The sequence below is a fragment of the Musca vetustissima genome, unplaced genomic scaffold, assembly GCF_032173495.1.
Source record: "Musca vetustissima isolate MV318-11 ecotype Yass unplaced genomic scaffold, APGP_CSIRO_Mvet_v1 utg2113, whole genome shotgun sequence".
In the NCBI taxonomy this organism is placed as follows: Eukaryota; Metazoa; Arthropoda; class Insecta; order Diptera; family Muscidae; genus Musca; species Musca vetustissima.
The window spans coordinates 110099-133326 of NW_026882469.1; the positions used below are offsets into that span (position 1 = coordinate 110099).

Consider the following 23228-nt stretch of genomic DNA (forward strand, 5'->3'; position numbering starts at 1 on the left):
GATCGGTTCATATTTAAGGGATAAAATGGACCAAAAACTTTATTTTAATCTGATTTTCTGGTCGCTCCAGAGACCATAATTATGGCATCGCGAATTTTTACATGGAGAAGGGGATCGGGCCAAAGAATAAGCATGCCTGTTTTGATAAAAATCGGTAAATATTTAGCGTGTCAAACCTGGACCCTGATTGTTTGTGTGAAAAATGACAACATTTGTATTTTATAGCGTATACATTTACCCCTGTAGGACATAGACCCGAGAAGTTGTTGGTATATCCAAGAGGAATGATTGACCTTTAAATTGCTACCAATTATATTGTCGTATGTACTCGGATATGGGAGTTACAAGTAAATATTTACAGGTGCTTATGTGTTCAGATATTATTTAGTAACCCATTACCATCCTGGAGGGCGGAAATATAGCGCTGATCGTTTTGAAACGTTCCACGAGGTTCCAGTTATGGTCAAGAACAACGCCTATAATTTTCGGTAATGATCAGAAAATAATATCGGGATGAAGGGACCGATAACTTAATTTTTGGATTTTTTCGAGTCTAGCTATGGGCCACAATTATAAGCAGAACAACACAACACATGGTGAATAGTGTTAGAAAGAGATGCTGTTGATCTCTAATCGGGCAAGAGGGTGCAACTATCACGAAATATTACCCAGGCTCGGGATAAAAATCCGCAAAAAGTTTGAGTTCCGTAGTAATTGTGTAGGGTGTCGTATGGTCGGCCCCGTCCGACTATATTGCTCCGCTCACAGGTTCAATTTTGGGATCTTAAAAATTTCCCTTTCAACTTTGATCAACTTTCTATGATACCCCCCAAACTTCCTTTCAAATTTGATCAACATTGATCAACTTTCTATGATATATCGCCCATACTTCCTAAATTTCGGTATTTAGGCGAGCACGGGCTCGTTTTACAACCAAATTTCCTCTAATTTATTATTTTTATTGTGTGGTAAATCTTCTTACCAAAAATGATCACGATACCTCCCCATTTTCGATATTTTGAAGTTTTCCGAAACGGGTTTAATGGGGTTGGATCAGTAAAAAATATTCTATCTGTAATCACACCGTATTCCGATTTCATGTGATTTTATTTTTTTCTAATTTATTGCAAGTGCGTTTTGTGCTCTATTCTAAATCCACTATCGGATTAACATTTCCAACTATTTGTTAAGTGTTCACACGTCGGGGTTGTCGTCATGTTGCACTTGCACTCATTGTCCACATAACGTATCCATCCATCGACATTACCATATTTTGCTAAGCTCGTAAAATTACAATTGCTTAGCTTAACACATTCCTCCTTCCACACACACCCGCACACACAGAGGAGAAAGAGAGGGTGATGATGGATGATTGATATAGCTGAGCTATAAGCCCGATCAGTCAGTCAGGGTGGTGTTGTAAAAAAACAAAAACATTGATTGTTTTTATTGTCTTACAACTATTGGATTTATTGCCTGGTATTACCTTATTCTGCTCGCTTTTATGTTTTTCTTTTGCAAAATTAATAATAATAATAACACATAATTTTTTTTTACTTTTGTTAAAAAAGCTGTATACAAATAGTATTGTTGTTGTTTTTAGTATTTCCATAAAAACCTAAAACCCAAAGAAAGAAACAAGAAAACAACAACAATAATAATGCGTTAGTTCGGTGCGAGGAGGTGAGGTAAGGCACACACGTATGAGGTTTTGATTTTTTTCTTCATTAGCTACATACGGCAGCCCCTCCAGCTTTAAGGTTTTGAATAACAATTATGAGCCGTTGCCATAAAAAGAAAAATGTGCAAAGCCACCAAACAAAAAAAATATTCACAATATTTTTAAATTCATAGTGATAAGCAACAACATACAACTCTTCCATACACATGTATCTACAAGTGTATGTGACCAAAACTAACGCCACACTATTTTAATTCAATCAAATTATAATAACAAAAAACCGACACCAAACAGACAGGCAGGCCGGCAGTCACTTCTTCAAAAAACCTGTTGCAACAAACTTGCAAAACCAGGAATGTTTGACAGCATATTTTTTATGGATTATTTTCTAAAATATTCACATATCAACTCACTAACAGGCACGTATGCAGGCATTTTAAGATGTTCGAAATATACAAAAAAAATCCTGTTTTTTATTAGAAGGATCATAAAATTTTTAATTCACAAAGAGAGAAAAGTAAGCACATTTAGAATTAGTTGTGCAGGTTTTGTTAATTTTTGTAAAAAAGTGTGTAAAAACGGTTCTCTGCAGGTCACTGATATGATATGAAAGTATTCTATATATAGAATATTTTATATGTATAATATATGGGTATATCAAATGTCCTCTATATATATAGAAAATATGTAGAAGATCTTCTACATAAAAGTTCCTCTATAAACATAACACTCTCAGCAGAATACTTTCTTCTGGTTTTCTACAGGCAAAAATCCTCATTCGGGCTTCTGCTGATGAAAATTTTTCCTAGGTTCCTCTGTAAATGATTCCCATCGATAGATGGGAGCAATGGTCATCAAATCGTATAACAAAAATTAAAAAATGTCACAATCGGGCATTCGGATAATGGATTTACAAATTTTTCAAAACATTTTTGGGGGAGGTACCAGAAGGAGTTAACCGGCAGCGGAGCAGAATAGTCGGACGGGCCGACAATACGATACCTTACACAACTACCACGGAACTCTAACTCTCTGCTGACGTTTATATTGAGCCTGAGATATTTACGATATTTCGAGATATTTGTTGCACCCTCTTGGCCGATTAGAGATCAACATATTCCTTACACTGACATATTTTCCGAAAATTATAGGCGTTGTCCTTGATCATACCTGGATCCTCATGGAAAATTTCAAAGCGATCAGCGCTATATTTCCGCCCTCTAGTGTGGTAATGACTTACTAAATAATATCTGAATACGTGAGCACCTGCAAATATTTAAGTGTAACTTCCACCTCCGAGAACATACAACAATATAATTGGTATCAATTTAAAGGTGAACCATTCCTCTTGGATCAACTTCTCGGGTCTATGTCCTTCAGGGGTAAATATATACACCATAGAAAATAAATTTTGTAAAAGTCAGGGCCCATTTGACCCGCTAAAAAAATGCGCGATATTTGGACCAATCCGACAAAAATAAACTTGTTGGCCATTTCATCCTCTAAATATTAACCGATCTTTACCAAAAACAATTGGCCCACAACCCATCCTACATACAAAATTTCGTGAAGATTGATCTATAACTGTGGCCTATATCGTGTTTTCAAATTATAATGGACAGACGGACGGGCGGACATACATATCTACATCGACTCAGCTAGTCGAGATATGACGATCGGTATACTTAAAGGTGGATCTAGGACCAATATTTCGCGCCGTTACAACATAGTTGTGTAGGGTATAAATATTGCCATGTTTTCAATAAAATTCCATTCACTTCCGTTCACATAAATATGATTTACAAATTTTCGGGCCCTAGTGGATGGGTGTGTGAACTAGAAGAAGTGGTCCGTTAAGTTCCATCTTCAAACATTATATAGGCATGGTTCAAATAATAGTCTTTGAAGTTTAAGAAAAGTTTAGTTCAAATCGGATTGTAGGTTCGCATGAAAAAAAAAATATATTTGTGTGGGCAAGAGTACCAGAAGGAGTTGACCGATATTTTACATCTTCGAAGTTGATTTGAGTTTGTAAGAAATATTACTATATGCACAGCTTGAATCAAATTGTAAATATTAGATTTTTTAAATAATCGAAATTTTGATCCTTTGTGTGTGAGATACCAGGAGTGGACCGATGGGTTCCACCTTCGGACTTGTACTAGTCTTAGTATAACTACTAGCCTCTGGTTCAAATCGGATAGTCCGAAGTCTGGTTCAAATGGGATAGTCCGAAGACCTTCAATCTTTCGGACCTGAAGAAGAGCTTTTAGCTGAAGAATCCCCCCAAAGAAGCTTCTCTGTCTTTAGGGAAAAACGAATAAATTACGTATGAAGAGTACCAGAAGGAGTTGACCAATAGTTTACACCTTCGAAGTTGAGTTCACAGCTTGAATCAAATCGGAAATATTGGATTTTTTAAATAATCGAAATTTTGATCCTTTGTGGGCAATATTGAGAATGGAAAGTCCGTCTTGATCCAAACTTCCACAAGTCTTAGTATTATATACTAGCATTTAATAAAAATTGGAAGTGGAAGTCTGGTTACAATGAGATGGTCCGAAGAAATTCAATATTTCGGACCTGAAAATACATTTTAAAATATCATGCGAAGAAGCTTTCTCTGTCTGTATAATGAAAAACGAATTAATTATTAATTCTTTTTATTTTAAAGTTGAGAAAAACATTCTATCATGTCAATAGGAAAGTCCGTGCCCTACCATAGTAAAATATTTTTTCCACAAAATTCTTCGATATCATTTTTATACCATCAGTCTAATGGCTAATGAGAAGGGGGTATATACACTTTCATAGGGCAAAAATGTGCCTCATCGAAATATTGGGTTTAGGCCTCCTGTTTCTATAGTCCAAATCCGTTTCACAACATTTGGAGTCGATTTACAAATGTCCGTCCGGCCTTCGAGTGGCACGATAACTTTCGAAGGGACTAACCGATTTCATCAAAATTTTGGTCATCGTAATATTTCTTCCAAACTTAGATTCAGTTCGAAGATGGGGAATATCGTTCCATTCCTTCTGGAACCTCCCTTTATAAAATTGTCAAAATTGATTTGAACCAAACTTAGAAAACCCTATTACCTGTTAAAAAGACACATCCGCAATTTTTTGCAATGGAAAAATTAGAAATTAGTGATTTTATTGTAAAAAATTGTGGATGCGTCTTTTTTGAACACCTGTTTCTATATGAAGGAGTTGCCAGATCGAAACAAAATTTAACATGTGTTCATAACAGAGATGAAAGTTTCCAAAACATTTAACTTTTTTCTGTGCTAGGCTAAGTACTTTCCGAACTGCCCCCGTATGTAGTAAACAAGGTATATTCCGTTTTTTTTTATTAAATTAATATGAAATCCAATCCCTTTAAAAAAATAATGAAAATCGGGCTGTATAAGTCTAATATATATATATATATATATATGGGGTGCTTGTTCTTTCCACTATATGACCACAAGTCGATGACTCATTTGTTGTTGCGAACCTCAGGAGCAGATCGAAATCGTAAGTTTGGAATGATATTGTAAAAAATCACCCATTTCCCCTTTTTCAATAATTTACTATCGTAAACATATTAATTAATGGCAAATTTGTTAGAACTAAATATATTGTTTTTTTTTTTTTGTATTTCGAATCAATTGATTAAATTTTTTGTTCCGTTTCATTCCATTAAAACACACAGAAAATGGACAACAACAGCCACCAAGCAGCGTATTTGAAATTGTTGCATTTAATTATTTGTTTGTACAATTGTTTGACATGGCATTTCCGTTTGTGTTTAAGCTAAATTCAGTACTGTTTGGTTTGTACGGCCGGCTCTAGGCTATTTAGCCATTTATTTCAAATGTCCACAACACTCATCATCCCAAAGCGCTTTCACTTGATTAATTTCAACACAAGGAAACCCAACAGAATTTATGACAAGCTTAGAGAGAGAGGGAGAGGAAGAGATACGACAAACATACAGACTACTATGACACTTGAACAAAAAAAAATATATTTCAAGTGCTTGGCTGTTTAATTTGTCAGCATCAGTTTCGTGTTTTTTTTGTAATATTTTTGCTACTTAGCTTCCGCTGTGCTTTTGTGATAGTTCCGAAGCAACAACTTTGTGTTTTTTCTTTGACCATCCCAAGTGTTTTTTGTTTTGACATTTATGATTAAAATTTATTTCTTATATGAATTCGTTTTTAATTGAGTTAAAGGGCCAAAACAAAATCGTTCTCGTTCTGGTTTGTGGTTTTCTTGGTATGGCTCACACAAAGAAGAGAAAGATGAGTTATCTTCTCTTCGATGTATGCTATGAGTGTTGTTATGAAAAGTGTTGTAAATGACAGAATATCTTCTAATAATATTGAACTTTATGACTTGCTAAGGAATATATAAATTGACTTTTTTATTTAATTAACATTTTTCGCTCCATATTTAAAAGTTTTGACGTAATGAGAAAATTCCATGGAATAACAAAAAATAGGTGAAGTACTTCGATAATTTGTGAAATTTGGAATTTTCAATATTTTGAGGTAGCAGATAGTTGTAGTGGAACGATAGATGCTATAAATATATATATATATATATATATATATATATTAGGTTATAAATTAATTTTTATTTGAGTTTTTGTATGTAAGGGGGATAATCTTTGTACGATTATAAATAAATGTTTACCCCTCGAGTCGAACTTCAATCACTAAGTTTAATTTAATTAATAAAATTTATTTTTTTTTAAATAAAACTTCTCGAATTTTTACATAGAGAATAGGATCGGGCCAAAGAATAAGCATGCCTGTTTTGATAAGGATCGGTCAATATGGACCCTGACTTTTGTATGAAAAATTACAAAGGGATGTACAGAACATTAGTAATAATTGTCGGCCTCTAGTGGTCCAGATGGTTCATATATCGCGAAATATTGCCCAAGCTCAGAATATAGATCCACAGAAAGTTAGTTGTTCGTGGAAGTTGTGTAGGGTATCATATGGTCGGCCCCGTCCGACTATACTACTCCGCTCACTGGTTTTTTTCAATATTTTGATTAATTTCCTTATATTGTCTCTGAGTAATTACTTTTAATGCTCAAACATGAAATATATTTGTATTTGTATTACATACAAATACCATTTAATATATTTTCTTATTAAATAACCCCATAACAATATAAATCATTCTATGTAAGTTTATCGCATTCATCTATCTTGCTTTTATTGGCTGAGTAATCATTAATTAATAGATCTAAATGTGAAATGGAAAAAGCGGGGGTAAGGTATGTACCCCCTTTTAGATTTTTAATAGAGATAAAACTACTACATTGATTGAGTAATACTGCCAATTGCTATTGAAGGAGGAAATTGAAATAGAAAAAAAACAAAACCCAACAACAACTATGAAATGGAAATGCCCATCATTATTTTCAAAAAAAAAAATCTTAAATATTCCATAGAAGAGATTTTTCTTATTGTTGAAAAATTATATTTTCTATAATAAGAATGTCTCCAGGCAGGATAAGAAGTATGAGTAAAAATGCAGATTTTATTAATAAGTTATATGTTTTTCAAAGAGTTGGCCCTGTTTGCGGAGGTACAAGAAGAGGGTTTTTATACCCTACACAACTATGCTGTCAGGGTATTATAGCTTTGTGCAGCCCCAAGAGTTTATAACGCCGCGAAATATTGATCCTAGGCCCACCTTTAAGTATACCGATCGTCATATCTCGACTGGCTGAGTCGATCTAGACATGTATGTCCGTCCGTCCGTCTGTCCATTATAATTTGTAAACACGATACTGACCATAGTTATGAACCAATCTTCACGAAATTTTGCATGTAGGATGAGTTCTGGCCAATGAAGACCCCTATTGTTTTCGCTAATGATCGGTTGATGTTTAGGGAATGAAATGGACTGGTTTTTCTGGTCGCTCCAGAGGCCGCAATTATGGAGAAGGGAATCGGGTCAAAGGGTCAAACATGCCCGTTTCGATAAAGATCAGTCAATATTTAGCGTGTCAAATGGATCCTGATTTTTGTGTGAAAAATGGCAAAAATTTTATTCTACAGCGTATATATTTACTCCTGAAGGACATAGACTCGAGAAGTTTATAGCATATCCAAGAGGAGTGGTTGACATTTACATTGATACCAATTATATTGTCGTATGTACTCGGATGTGGGAGTTACACATAATTATTTACAGGTGCTTACGTATTCAGATATTATTCAGTAATCACTGATCGCTTTGAAATGTTCCATGAGGTTCCAATTATGGTCGAGTTGATATATAGGCCACAATTATATGCCGAACGCCACAACAGAACCCACGGTGAAGGTAATATGGACAAGTAATTAGAAGGACTGTACTGAATATTAGTAAAATTCGGAAAATATGTGATTGTAAGGAAGAGGTGCTGGTGACGTCTAATCGGGCAAGAGGGTCCAACTATCGCGAAATATTGCCCAGGCTCGGAAAAAAATTCACAGAATGTTTGAGTTCCGTGGTAGTTGTGTAGGGTATCGTATGGTCGGCTCCATTCGACTATACGGCTCCGCTCACTGGTTTAGAATTAGATTTGGAAACAAATTAAGATGTGCAAGTTTTGGTTTGAAACCTGGCATTCCATTATCTTGATATTGGATTAACAAATTTACAAAGTATTGGCACTTTGTGGGAAAGGGTACCAGAAAAAGGTGGACCAACGGTTTCCGTATTCAAGCTTGATATATGTAAGGTAAATATATTACCAATGCACAAAGCTTAGATTATATTTATATGTTCCTTTTGCTCCAATTTTTACAATTTTGGCTCTTTGTAGGAGGTTCCAGAAGGAATGAACCAATAAGTCCTAACTTATAACATAATAAAGGCATGGTTAAAATATTTGATTGTGCAAAGTTCAGTTCAATTTAATTTTCAGCAAAATTTTGACCAGAAAAAGTGGACCGAATATCCTAATTTTCAAACTTGATTTGAGTTTGAAAGAAATATTACAACTTGCAAAGTTAGGATCAAATCGGACATACCATTCTCCTAATATTCAATTTATAAATATTAAAATGAGTATGGATGAAAATTATCGTGCCACTCGAAGGCCGACCGGACGGATTTGTAAATCAACTCCAAATGGTGTGAAACTGATTTGGCCCAAAGAAACAAGCGATCTAAACTCAATATTTCGATGAGACACATTTTTGCCATATCAAAATGTATATACCCCCCTCCCCATTAGCCATAAGACTGAGGTTATAAAAATGCTATCGAAGAATTATTGATGAAAAAATATTTTACTATGCTAAACATAAGGGCTGAGGGTATAAAAAACCTCTCTAGGTCTTATAGAAAAATCTTTTATGAAAGTGTATTGATCTTTTATACGAGGGCGGTTCGAAAAGTTCTTAGCCTAGCACAAAATGAGCAGTATAAACAGAAAAACCTTAAGTGTTTTGAACACATGTTATGAACACATGTTAAATTTTGTTTCGATCTGGCAACACCATCATATAGAATCATGTGTTCAAAAAATACAATAAAAGCACGCATTTATAATTGTAAAAAATGCGGATGCGCCGTTTTTGAACACCTGTTTCTATATGAAAGAGTTGCCAGATCGAAACAAAATTTAACATGTGTTCATAACAGAAATGGAAGTTTCCAAAACACTTAACTTTTTTTCTGTTTATACAGCTTTTTTTTGTGGCTAAGCTAAGAATTTTCCGAACTGGTCTCGTAAGTAAATTTCTACATTATATTCAATAAGAATATCTATAGGATATTTACAAGGAAAATCCCGAAAGATCTTCAATAACTTGAATGTACGAAGTAAAACTCTAGTTATTGTATTGTTTAAAAACATAAAATTACCACTTGTTCTGTTGTTCTGAAAAGAAACCCAATTAATTTTTTCGAAGAAGGCCCAAAGAACCACTGTTCATTAGTGCGAGATTTGGAGGCTTGAGAAACTAACTATTTTGATATTTTCTATTATTTTTCTTTATTGCTCTATCCCACCCACACCTACATTATTTTTTTTTAATACACCTGTCACCAACACAATTCACCTACTTTTACTTTCAAAGTGGCCAGACAATTTAATTTTTTTTTTATGAATTTCAATGCACTTTTTCGTCACAAATAAAGTGATTGAAGTTAAGCAAAAAAAATGACATAATAATTTTGATTTGAATTTGAATGAGTAAGAAAGAAATAAGTACGAAACAAAACATAATAAATATTAATATAATAATGCGGTTATAATTCATAGAAATGTGAACTAATATATCGAAACAACAACAACAATTTTCAGTATCAAAAACCTCAAAATTATTAACAATAACAAGCGTAGTATTGGCCCCATAAACTTTTACATTCAAATGGAAATTTCTGGCAAAAAAGTTATTTCTTAATTTTTCCAATCTCCCCTGACTAGGTTTTTGATTTTTTTGTTTCAATAGTTATGTTCATCATTTGTTCATTCATTTTTCCACTAATAAATAATAATAGACAAAAACAATAATGCAAAAAACACAACGTAGTAAATAATTAAGTAAAACCATTTTTATGAATGAAAATGAAGAGGAGGACGCATACACAGAAAAAAGTACTACAAGACATAAAAAATAAAAATAAATTCGCCCAGTAATTGCACAGCCAAACTCAATACTTGTTTGATTTAAACACCGTCTTCTCTACGGAAAGTGACAATTTGCTATGTGTTACTAGTTCATCACTAAATTAATTCTATTTCCAATCTGTGTGTGAGATATCTATAAGCAGTAGATGAATATCTATTGGTCCTACAAAATGAAATCCTCTAGACTTGCTATAAGAACATGTTTGCTATATGAAAAGTTATTGGCATATTTTTCCTCCCCTTGGGCTTCGATAAGTTCTATTGGTTTTTTACAAGAAAGCAAGTAAAAAAGTGTCTGTCGGTGTTGCCGAAAGTTGTCTAGCACCAGACAATGATTTGAGGAGGTCTACGGAATTACTACAGACGGGTTTTATTATTCCTTTTTCCATTACGAAATAGACAGTTTCCAGAAGAGGTTTCTCTACAGAAATATATGTTTTAATCTTTGAGGCTGAGGTACCAGAAGTGGCCCGAATGGGTGCCATCTGCGGACATTATCTAGGTTTGGTAAAAGTACTATCATTTGCAAAGTTTAGATCAAATCGAACATTTCATTCGTATGGTAGTGAATTACTAATTTTTCAAAATTTTAACATTTTTTGTGGGAGGTACCAGAAGCAGTGAACCGATGAGTGTCATCTTCGGACTTGATCTAGACAAATAAAAACATTATGATTTCCAAAGTTTTAATCAAATCGAATTAACCAATTTTCAAAATGTTGACACCAAAAGGAGTGGCCTTGTCTTCGGACATGATTTTCAACATTTTTAAATTTGTTGGGGGAGGTACCAGTAGCAGTGGACCGATAAGTGTCGTCATCAGACTTGATCTAGACAAGGAAAAACATTATGATTTGCAAAGTTTGAATCAAATCGAATTAACAAATTTTCAAAATGTTGACACTATGTGGGAGGGGTACCAGAAGTAGTGGACCGACGGGGGCCCATCTTCGGACATGATCGAAGTTTGACAAACGTATTACGATATGCAAATTAGTTTTCATAATGTTTACTTTATATGGGAGAGGTACCAGAAGAAGTGGACCGACGGGGTCCCATCTTCAGAGAGGATCAGGGTTTCAAATCGGGCATTTCATTCGTTTGATAGTGAATTAACAAAATTTTTAAAATTTTAAAACTTTCTGGGGAGATACCACAAGAAAATCGATCGATGGATTCCATCTTGGGACTTGGTCCAGCCAAGCTAAAAATATTATGATATGCAAAGTTTGGATCATATCGTATGTCCCATTCATTGGAATAGGAATAACAACTTTTAAAGATTTTCACCCTTTGTAGGGAAGGTGTCAGAAGGAGTGGAACGATATTCTCCATTTTCGAACATAAACTAGGTTTGGAAGAAATATTGCTATGTGCAAAAATTCTATGAAATCGGTTACATCCTTCGAGAGTTACCGTGTCAAGAAGACATACGATTACACCTTTTTCACATGTTATTCAAAACATATCAAATGTAATTCGAGAATTCCGTTTGTAATTCACAACATATAATTCACAATTCGAGAATTTCATTGACAATTCATAACATATCTGTTGTAATTCGAGAATTTCATTTGTAATTCATAGAAGAATACCATTCGAAATTCATAGAATTCCATTTGAAAATCATAAACTTCTTTTTGAAATTCATAAACTTCTTTTTGAAATTCATAATCTGCCATTTGAAATTCAAAGGATTGCCTTTGAAATTCATAAAACTCGATTTAAAATTCAAATAATTCCATTTGAAATTCATAACATTTCATTTGAAATGCATAACATTTCATTTGAAATACATAACATTTCATTTGAAATGCATAACATTCCATTTGAAATGCATAACATTTATTTTTAAATTACAACACCCAAAATATATTTATGAATTTCAAATGAATTGTTACGAATTACAACTGAACTATTATGAATTACAAGTGAAATGTCTTAAATTTCAAATTTAATTCTTTGAATTTTAAACGAATTTATTTGAATTTCAAATGGAAATATACTAATTACAAATGAAAATTTTTAAATTTCAAATGGAATTTTTTGAATTTCAAATGAAAAGTTTAAAATTACAAATGAACAAATGTGTATTACCAATTACATTCTTGGATTACAAGTGAAATGTTATGAATTGCAAATTGTGTTTTCGAATTACAAATGAAATTCTTGAATTTCATTTGAAAAGTTTCGAATAACATTTGAAAAATCTTTATGTATACTGCCGGACGGACCTTTTAAATCGACTCCAAATTGTTTGAAGCGGGATCTAAAACCAATATTTCGATGTGCCATATTTTTACCGTATCAAAGGGTATAAACCCTCCTCTTTTCTTTAGTCATAAGTTCAAGAATTCTTGATCAGACCTCTTAGTTCTATACCCAAACGGGAATTCTTTCATGCATTCGTTTTGTTTTTAATTATGGCCGGTTGTTTTTTGAATTCATTCATTCATTCACTCTTCTAAATTAAATTCATCATTTGGTAATTAAGAAAGTCAGTAATGAAAAAAAACCTAACTTGAAGGTGCTGCACCGACAACAATCTCAAAAAGTCATCTTCTCCGATACCAGTAAGGAGGAGTTCATGTAGCCGTAATGACATCAATGACTGACTGAATGAATGAATATGGAATATATGGGCGCTGGCGTGTTTCTTTGTCATCAAAAACATTTTTTTCTTATTCGAGATCAACACAAAACAAGTTGCTGCCTGCCTGCTTGCACTGGCTGGCTGCAGAAGAGATCACGATCATGACAAACAATAATCATAACAAAGCAGCAATGTCGTAGACTAATTGAATGATTCACACATTATCAAAAGAAAAAAGACTGGAGAATCTATGGATATGTGAAATGGATGGGGAAAATGTGTTTAGTGCAATTTTCAAAGAAATTTCAGTTTCCATGTTTTTTTTTTCTCAATAGTAAATTAAACATATTGTTTGTAACAGGTGTTCTTTTTTGTCGATAAACACTTTTAAGGGCCCAAGTTTCGAGATTTTTATTTTGTTTCAAATTTTCTTCTTATTCTTTACATAACAAATTTATCGCAAAAATATTAATTTAATTTTCCCCTTCTTCATTTCCAGGTGCTGGTGAATCTGGCAAATCGACAATTGTCAAACAAATGAAAATCATTCACGAATCCGGCTACTCCCAACAGGAATGTGAAGAATATCGCCGTGTCGTCTACAGCAATACCATACAATCGTTGATGGCCATCATACGTGCTATGGGACATTTGAAAATTGATTTTGCGGATCCATCAAAAACGGAAGTGGCCCGTCAATTCTTTACATATGCCTCAGCGGCCGAGGAGGGCATTCTGCTACCCGAACTAGTATTACTAATGAAGAAATTATGGGCCGATGCCGGCGTCCAACAGTCATTTTCACGTTCACGAGAATATCAATTGAATGATTCCGCAGCCTATTATCTCAATTCATTGGATCGTATATCGGCGCCAAATTATGTACCCACACAGCAGGATGTGTTGCGCACGCGTGTTAAAACCACCGGCATTGTGGAGACACATTTCAAGTGTAAAGGTTTATATTTCAAGTGAGTATGGCACAAAATAACAACAGCAACAAAAATAATTTAAAAGGGGGGAAATGAAATAAGCAACAAAAAACAACAACCCTTCTTTATTCAGTAAATGGATCTCTCTTCATAATACTCTACTCCCTCTTCAAAATTTATGGATTACTTCCATAAAGTAATTGAGGATTCTTGTAAAAACAACTTAGGGGAACTTTCAGTGTTCCGAAACTCCTTTACACATATTTGTGGTTTTGTTGCTTTTGTTTTATTTCTTCCACTTAATTGATTTGTTACATGTTATTATGAATTTTTTTAACATGATGTTTTTTTTCTCTCAACTCCTTCAGAATGTTTGATGTTGGCGGCCAACGTTCGGAACGTAAAAAATGGATTCATTGTTTTGAATGTGTGACAGCAATTATCTTCTGTGTAGCATTATCGGGTATGTATGTCAAGAACATTTTGTGGAATTCAGTTATTTTTTTAGTTTATTTTTTTCGCATTAAATCAAAACAATAGCTATAATATGTACTTAACTGGAGACAGAGAGAGCGGCTTATCTTTCTCTAGTTACTTATTGGTTGAAAACTTCCATATACATTTTTCCTATAAATCTTCAGTTTTTACGTCAATGGGAATGTTGAATATTGGATGAAAATGACATACATATTTTGATTTGTATCGAATCTCCAGTTTTGCGTCAATGCAAACGCTTCGTAATTAGTCTTGAGTCACAGATTTGACCTATTTTAAATGTATATTAAATGAAAGGATTTCGTTTTGAATAAAAATGAAAACCCAGTAAGGAAAGAAAAACCTAGAAATGGAAAGTAGAAAAGTCGGACAGGGTCAACTATATGATATCCTTCGCCACTTTGGGTATATTCTACATATGTATCCTAACAATTTCATGTCAGTGTTCCTTCGAAGGGTACATAAAGTAACATAACAGAAAATCGGAAGAAAAGATATTTTGGATTTATATCTATATCTAATCCGATTTTCACAAAAAATTAGCACAGATCATTCTAGACTTAATTTAGACAATTCTAGACAAATCGAAGAATATATAGGGACTTCGGTACACCATTTACATTCAATCGAACAAAAAAAAGATATGAGAGCTATATCTAAATCTTAACTGATTTTCCCCAATTTCAATAATGTTCATCCTTGAGCTAAATAGATGAGCTGTGCCTAATTATATCCAATTCGGATCATAAATGCAACCTGAACTTTGTTTACAATTTAATATGGACAGTCCGACGGACGGGCATGCATAAATCGACTCATGCATACATCCTGTTACAAACATTTGCACAAAGACTTAGTACCCTGTACCACAGTGAGGTGAAGGGTATAAATGTGTTTCCGCTTTTTTCGAGTCGCTTTGAGAAGTTCTGTAAAATAAAATTTACCACTTACTTAGCTGGCTTGTGACAGAATTTTCGTTCCATAAGCCAAGATTAAAAAAAGTTCCAGGCACGTCGGTCTTTTGCGCAGTTTTTCCAATTTGAAAGACCATATTCGGCAATGTTGTCTTCCACTTTGTCTTTCCATCTTATTCGTGGCCTTCCCCTTCTGCGTGAACCATCAGCTGGTTCGCTTTTATATGACTTCTGGGCTGGGGCATCTTCATCCATGCTCACAACATGACCTAGCCAACGTAGTCGCTGCAGCTCAAATACGTTTAACAATGTTGATGTCCGAGAATGGCTGGTACAACTCATGGTTCTTTCGGCGGCGATATTCACCGTCAACGCAGATCGGCCCATAGATCTTTCGGAGAATTTTTCTCTCAAACACTCCAAGAGCTGCCTCAACTGCTTGCGTAAGAACCCATGCTTCAGATCCATATGTAGTATCAGCGTCTTGTAGAGTGTGAGTTTGATCTGGCGGGAGGTGGCCTTGCTTTTGAGTTGTTTTGCTCAGACCATAGTAGTATCTGTTGGCCATCACTATCCTTCTCCGAATTGCAAATCTGATGTCATTCGTTTTGTTTATGGCGGTACCAAGGTATATAAAAACATTGACTACCTCGAAGCTGTAGTTCTCAAGTTCCACAGTTGGTCCGAGTCTACTGGACGTATATACTGCGCGTTGATACCATCAGCTTGGTCTTCTCGCCGTTTACTGCCAGACCCACTTTGGCAGACTCCTTCTCAATTTGTTCAAATGTCGCTTATGTCGATGTCATCGGCGTAGGCGAGTAACACGTGTTGTTTGGTGTACAGAGTGCCATTTCTGTTCACTTTTGCCTCTCGTATGAATCCTCATTCGGTATTAAATTGATATTGTGCCTATTAAAGTTATCCTGCATAGCCGAATTAGTTTTACAGGAATGCCAAACGCAGACATGGCTTCATAGGGCCGTCGAATGCGGCTTTATAGTCAACGAATAGATGAAATGTGTCGATGTGTTTTTAGTGGGTTTTTCCAGGATTTGGCGAAGAGTGAATATCTGCTCTATGTTGGATTTGCCAGGTCTGAAGTCGCATTGGTATGGTCCAATAATGTCATTGACCATTGGCGTCAGTCGTTCACACAACACACTGGATAGCACTTTATATGCGATGGGTAGGAGACTTATTCCTCTATAGTTGGCACATATCGTCTTGTCTCCTTTTCTGTGCACGTGACACAGGATGCTGAGGTTCCAATCATTGAGCATGCATTCTTCTAGCCAAATTGTACTAATAAGCTGGTGCATGCTCCTTACAAGCATATGACCACCAGTCTTGAATAGTTCGGCTTGTAACCCATCGGCACCTGCTGCTTTATTATTCTTCAGCCGATTGATTGCTATTCTGACTTCATCTTGGCTAGGTGGTATACACTCTATACCGTCATCTATTATTGGTTATGGAGTATCCTCTTCACCGCTACTATTTGATACCAGAAGTTTTTCAAAATGTTCCTTCCAGATCCTCAGCACGCTGTCTGTATCTGTCACCAGGTTTCCTTCATCGTCTCTACAGGAGAGTGTGCCTGAACCAAAGCCTTCGGTTTGGTGTTTTACTCATTGGTGGAATTTTCGGACTTCATTCTGACTCCTGTACATCTCGATTTGCTCACGTTTTTCTTAAAATTGGTTGGGTCTAAATTTTTAAAAAAATTAAATAGACTCTTTGTGTTGGTAGGAGCCGCCTATAAAGAATATTAACCGATTCTTGATTTCCTATTTCGATTGTATATTTTTACAGTAATATCAGGATAATAATATTTATTTTTTCCAACTCGCTTTGTTGTGAGGTTCTGTAAAATAAAATTTTTTGTTTCTAATTTTTTAAAAAATTAAATTGACTCTGTGTTTTAGTAGGAGCCGGCCATAAAGAATATTAACCAATTCTTGATTTCCTATTTCGATTGTATTTTTATTTACAGTAACATCAAGATAATAATAATATTTATTTTTTTTTTACAGGCTACGATTTAGTATTAGCTGAAGATGAAGAAATGAATCGCATGATTGAATCGCTGAAACTTTTCGATTCGATTTGTAATTCGAAATGGTTTGTGGAAACCTCAATAATATTGTTCTTAAACAAAAAGGATTTGTTTGAAGAAAAAATCAAAAGATCTCCATTGACAATATGTTTTCCTGAATATACAGGTATGTCTAGTTAGATTTCCATTTTTAATTCTTATTACTTTACTATTAATTATCTCTTGCATTTCTTTTTAGGACCCAATACATTTGAAGATGCTGCCTGTTATATTCGAATGAAATTCGAAAGTCTAAACAAACGTAAAGATCAAAAGGAAATCTATACACATTTTACCTGTGCCACAGATACAAATAATGTACAATTTGTATTCGATGCCGTCACTGATGTCATAATTAAAAACAATCTCAAAGATTGTGGTTTATTTTAGATACGTTTATTTTATTTCTCTTTAAATATTATTATTAAAATAATTATTAATTTTAAAATTGTGTGTACGTGCGTGTAATTAAATGAAAACAAACAAAAAACCTAGTATGTTTAGAACTAATAATTTTTTTTATGATTTCATTCATGCAAAGTCAAAGTCATTCCATGTTTTAATAATTGTTTTGTTTTATAAAGAAAAAAAAATAATATGATGTAACAATATGAAAATAAGTAAAAAACGAGAACAACGCTAGAATTGTTTCGTTCGTTGTAATTCGTTTTAGGCACATCATCAATGTGTAATCGATCTTCAGTAATAATCATTTTTATGACGAAAACATGAAAAACAAACATTTCCATTTATTGAAAATATATATTTTTCTACAACTGTCATTTACATGACCCACAAATCATTCACCACATTTTGCTGCATTTTTATTTTTGATTGCATTGAACAACGAATAGCAAAAATATTCCATAATTTGAATTAAATGAAGTTTATAAGAATATCTAATATTTTTTTTTTAATATTTAACATGTTTATATACTACTATAGTGCATTATTTATATCATTTATATACTGTATTATTTTCCCCCTATTGTTTGAAATATTTTGAATTAATTTAATGAAGGCCTTCTTGTTAGAACTATAAATAGTGAAGCTTACATTTGAATGATTATGATGATAAAGGAAAACTTCAAGCTTTATTAATCACATTCAAATATTACATTTAAAATATTTCCCCCTCTCGCCCAGGTAGTACATATGAGTATGGTTGAAAACAAATAAATATAAGGTGTAACGTTTTCTTGGTAAAATTACATATTAAAAATAATATTAAAATATAAATTTAATTCTGACACTATTTTCCTTTGTTCATTTAAATTTATTTAATAAAAAACTATTTTTTCTTAAAAGGGGAATGGTGGCAGAATTAAATATACCAAAAATTTTTCCTTTATAATTTGGCATTAAACCATGTCATGTCAGTGTTTGGGCCTTTCCTTGCTGAGTTTGGGGAATATTTTATTAAATTGTTATTTGGCTTCAAATTAACTATTTAAAAAAAAAGTGCATTTAAATAATACATAGTTATATAAATATGTGGTTCTTGGAAATTATAAGACCAATATATTTGTCGGTTTATTTATAGTCTAAAAATAAGGCCTTTTACAACCGCACATGTCTCCCCAAAAACTACTTTGGCTATATATTTTATATAAATTTTGTAGTTATTATTTCATATTCCCATTTCTTTGCTCTTTAAAATTTGCATATCCTCCTTCATATCTACATGATGAATATCCATACCCATCCCTTAACCTAGCATTAATATATTATAACAACTAAACTAAAAAAAATTATTCTAATTTTATAACTCAAAAAGTGTTTTTAAGTTGAAATTTATGACAAGTTAAACGAATTTCTTTAAGTTATAAAAAAAACAAACTCCTAATAATAATAATTATAGTAACTAACTTTTTAACCATGTCCACTTGTGAATAAATAATAAATTCCACATGACAACTAAGAAAATAAACAAATATCGACAATAGTTTGTATAATTTCCAAATTAAAATATTTCTACAGAAAAACCGCCTGCAAAACTCGTTTTCCAAAGCAGCTGTTTTGTTTTAAAAGAAAATGAAATTCCTATTCTCACTCTCTATACATGTAATGAAAAAATATTTCGTTTGTTTTTTATATATATTTTTAAATACTACATAAGTAAACAAAGTGATTATTAGTCGTAACAACAGCAACAAAAAAGCATAAAAATTTACTTTTGTCATAAAATAAAAAACCAACTATACATTTTGGACAAATATTTTATTTTGTTTTATATTATTTTTTTATATTACCAATATTATTTATGGGTCGATTACGGATGGCAACCATAGTTTAGTTGCATTGCCAGTTGCCAAATTTGCATTATGGATGGCAACTGTTGTCAACTTCAGTTGCTTGAAATATAATTTTTCGACAACCATTTATTTCTGGTTGCTGTTTATAATAACTGAACTTTGTAGGCTTCCCATAATGGTTAATATTACTACAAAAGAACAATTTGAGGTCCTTATTGCCCGGATGGAAGCTCAACCAAGCGTAGCACGCGGCGTGCGGACCTTTGGTCAAACCAAAGCCACTATCGATGATGTGTGCAAGGCTATTTCAGAAGACCTTAACTACTATGGCCCTCCAACACGCATTCCAAATGAATGGCAGAAAGTGGCGAACATCTTTTGGGTCCATGATATGTAAGTGTGTATCATCAATAAAAAAATTTATTCTTCCCTTTTTCCTCCTCCGTTAATTTGTATACAATCAACTTCGGCGAAAACCACCGACATTGTCGGTTGAGCCATGCCAAGGTTGAAGTCATTGCTATGGGACTTTTGAAACAAAAAACATCAGAGCTGCACACATTTTTAAGAGAGGGAGAATTGCTGTTGATCGCCAGGCTTTTCGGAAATTACAGTTTGGTTGCTTTCTATAATCGACCCATTATATTACCAATATTTTACATTGGTAGGGCTTAAGGGGTTTTAAGAATATATTTAAAAAAACGAACAATGCGTGACTTCGATTTTATTGCCTATTGGTGCTAACGAATAATATGCTGAAGAAGTACGTGAACATTTTTTTCGAATATTTTATTTGATAGAGTATTACAAAAAGAAATATCTCAAAATTATTTATTATTATTATAAATATTAAAATAGTAAACATAGTAATAAATTAATCCCAGTGTGCATTTGAAGTAATCCTTTAAGGTGCTTTAGTAATTATACACCCATTTATAAAAGCTATATATTGGGAATAAGCCCCACATTGTCTTCTCTATTTCTTTGATTTCATTGCTTCACGCTGTTCGTCCAAGCGTTTCATAAATTGTTTCCAATACTGCTGGAGAGTGGGATTCTTCAAAATATATGTATCCACCAATCGTAGGGTTAAACAAAATACATAATAACAGAAATCCCAAACATATACCAATGCGGTGAAAAAGTATTTTTGCACCTGATCACGATTGGGTAGCTTAATGTTCGGTGGTTGAATGGGAGAATCTAAAAAAGAGTGGGAATAGGCCATTATCATTTTTTTTTCATTGATTAAAGTAATGATGAAGGTCTCACCAGGTGGTGACTTTGGCGATTGGGATGATGAATACTTGCTACATGGATCATTTGATTGGGTGGAACATAAGGATGGAGATGATTTTACTTCAGATGATGGCGTAGATGGAGGTGTTGGGGTTTTTGTCGATGATGTTGCTTCAATGATAGGCTTTGTTTGTGATTCAACTGATGTTATTGTTTTAGTACTGACTGATGGATTTGCTGATTGGGATGTTGTTATTTCATTGTTAGTAGCAGGTGAGGGTTGTGTAGCCACATTTGAACCGAAATGTTTTTGAATTAAAAATGATGAAATGAAAACTAAAAACAAATAATTCAAAGCCTTGATTATTTAGAAAGGATATTTCCTGCGACTATTAAAATATGATTTTTTATAAAATATTTGTTCTTGGGCCCACAAAGAGTAAATCAATGAATATTTTTTAAAAGACAAACAAATTGTTAAAATTTTAAAGGACCCTACCAAGGTAGATGTATTAGGTAGTCGCATCGACCCAGTTGATTGTAACATTGAATGTCAAATTGTAATTGTTGTAATTTTTAATTCGTCCTAAAAATTAATTAATTTTTGTAAATAAAATTGAAGTTTCGTGATTTGAAGTTTTCTTTGAAAGAACCAAAATATCTAAAAATGAACAAATTACAAATTATAATGGACAGACGGACAGATGATAAACGATATACAAAAATTTGAGTCTAGGAGTAGTGCAGCTACAATCTCTTGAGGCAACACGTAGTTTTAACATAGATGTGTAGGGTATTAAAACATTTTGTTCTGATTGGTTGAATTAAATTTGCCTAAATTTTGAAATGTCAAGGCGAATTAAATTTTATTTGCCTTGTTTACAAATTTTGACATATTATGTTACCAAAAAATTGCTTTGTTGTAGTAATTCGCCGATGCGACTACCTAATATATGTGCCTTGGACCCTACACCATACGGTGGTGCAGGCATATTATGTCATAGTTACTTTTGACAATATAGATATAATTACTTTTCAGGGTGGATTTATGCATGTCCGTCTGTCTGTCCATGTATTTAAGTAAACAAAATATAGTTCGTATTATCCGAATGAAATGAAATTTGGTACAAGGACGAATTTTACATCCGATTACATCCAAATGATTCTCCAAATACCCAATGTTTGTCGGATCGCGATCATTTTCACCTGCGTACCAAATTGAAGCAAAAATGAGGTGTGTGTTAAGATTCGTTCAAATCTTTTCATATTTAGATATAACTTCATATATATATTCGTCCGATTTAATGCAAATGAGCAGCAAACACGCCACGTTTGCCCAATTTGTATGACAGATTTTGGATAATAATTCAATTTCTTGTGTTGTCTGACGTTTCTTCAGACAATACTTTCAATTGTACTTACTTTTGCCCGTTATAGAAAGAGTTGATGTTCAATGAGATGCAAAAATCAATAACTCTTTTTACTGTATCTGCTTTCCTACTCAATACTCACTGTTTCTTGTATCCTTTGAATAGGCTGCCGTCATAGTTGGTTGCACTGGCCGAATATACCATGTTGTATTTGTAGAGGCTGCCATTGCTGGGGTTGTTGATTTCACCGTCCAGGTATACAATGGAGCCGGTCGACAGCGTGCCATAAGGAAACGCATACCTCTAGATGCCAACATTTGTTGAGCCATATTTCGATATTTTATTAAAAATATATTTACTGCACCAAAATACCACAATGTAACTGCTATAAAATGAAGAATAAAAAATATGACAGCAAATTGGTTTCAATTTCCATTTTGATTTTTGCTTACCTCGCTGCAGCCCCGAATGAGATCACTTCGCTTGTTTTTGGTTTGCAAACTTGTCTAGAAACAAATACCAAATGCCGACTATATAAATCTATGCAAAAGCTTTTTTTAATTATTTCTCTTGCAATTGTAAGCTTTTGTGTGGATACAAATTAGCGGCGTAGTTGGTATTAAGCTTTTTCAAATATTTTTTTTTATTTTGTGAAAAATAAAATGACATTTATAATGACAGTCTTGAACGGTATTTTGGGAAGAAATTCAAATTTGAAAATACAAATTTGGCCTACTATTGAATTCATTTTTCGAATCTATAATAGGTGCGTACAATAACTTTTTCAGTTAAAAATACTCAGTAACATTTGTGTGTATAAAAATTCGAAATATTCGGTCCTTGAAAAATCTAACAAATATCCTATCCAATGTGTTTTATATAAACTATCCTTCTATTAGTCACTATATTTTTTCAAATCCACTTTAAAAAATGTACATTATCGTACCTTATTCATATACCATTGCAGCCAAATTTAATTTTGAAAAACTTCTAAATCTTAAAAAATAAATTATATT

General features: G+C 33.3%; 2 protein-coding genes across 2 annotated transcripts in view; one reads left to right on the forward strand and one right to left on the reverse strand.

Moving 5' to 3' along the window:
* The window catches only part of LOC133328924 (G protein alpha i subunit), a 44048-nt gene extending 26276 nt beyond the window's left edge, over positions 1-17772 (forward strand). The window contains exons 2-5 of the mRNA XM_061537433.1: positions 13409-13880; positions 14210-14304; positions 17287-17475; positions 17548-17772. Of these exons, the coding sequence (XP_061393417.1) occupies positions 13409-13880; positions 14210-14304; positions 17287-17475; positions 17548-17738 (947 nt within the window). The 3' untranslated portion in view covers positions 17739-17772. The remainder of the gene's footprint in view (positions 1-13408; positions 13881-14209; positions 14305-17286; positions 17476-17547) is intronic.
* A 2807-nt stretch (positions 17773-20579) lies between these two features.
* On the reverse strand, positions 20580-22541 carry LOC133328906 (uncharacterized). Its single transcript, XM_061537416.1, has 2 exons — positions 22355-22541; positions 20580-20806 (listed from the first exon to the last, which is right to left on the reverse strand). Exons 1-2 carry the CDS (start codon positions 22539-22541, stop codon positions 20580-20582), a joined length of 414 nt encoding a protein of 137 aa, XP_061393400.1.
* Between the last annotated feature and the right edge of the window lie 687 nt (positions 22542-23228).

Coding starts and splice junctions, on each gene's coding strand:
- LOC133328906 (XM_061537416.1), bottom strand. CDS start 22,541: ATGGCTCAACAAATGTTGGCATCTAGAGGTATGCGTTTCCTTATGGCA. Junction 20,807..22,354: donor TTCAAAGGATACAAGAAACA/GTGAGTATTGAG, acceptor ACTCTTTTTTAG/ATTCTCCCATTCAACCACCG.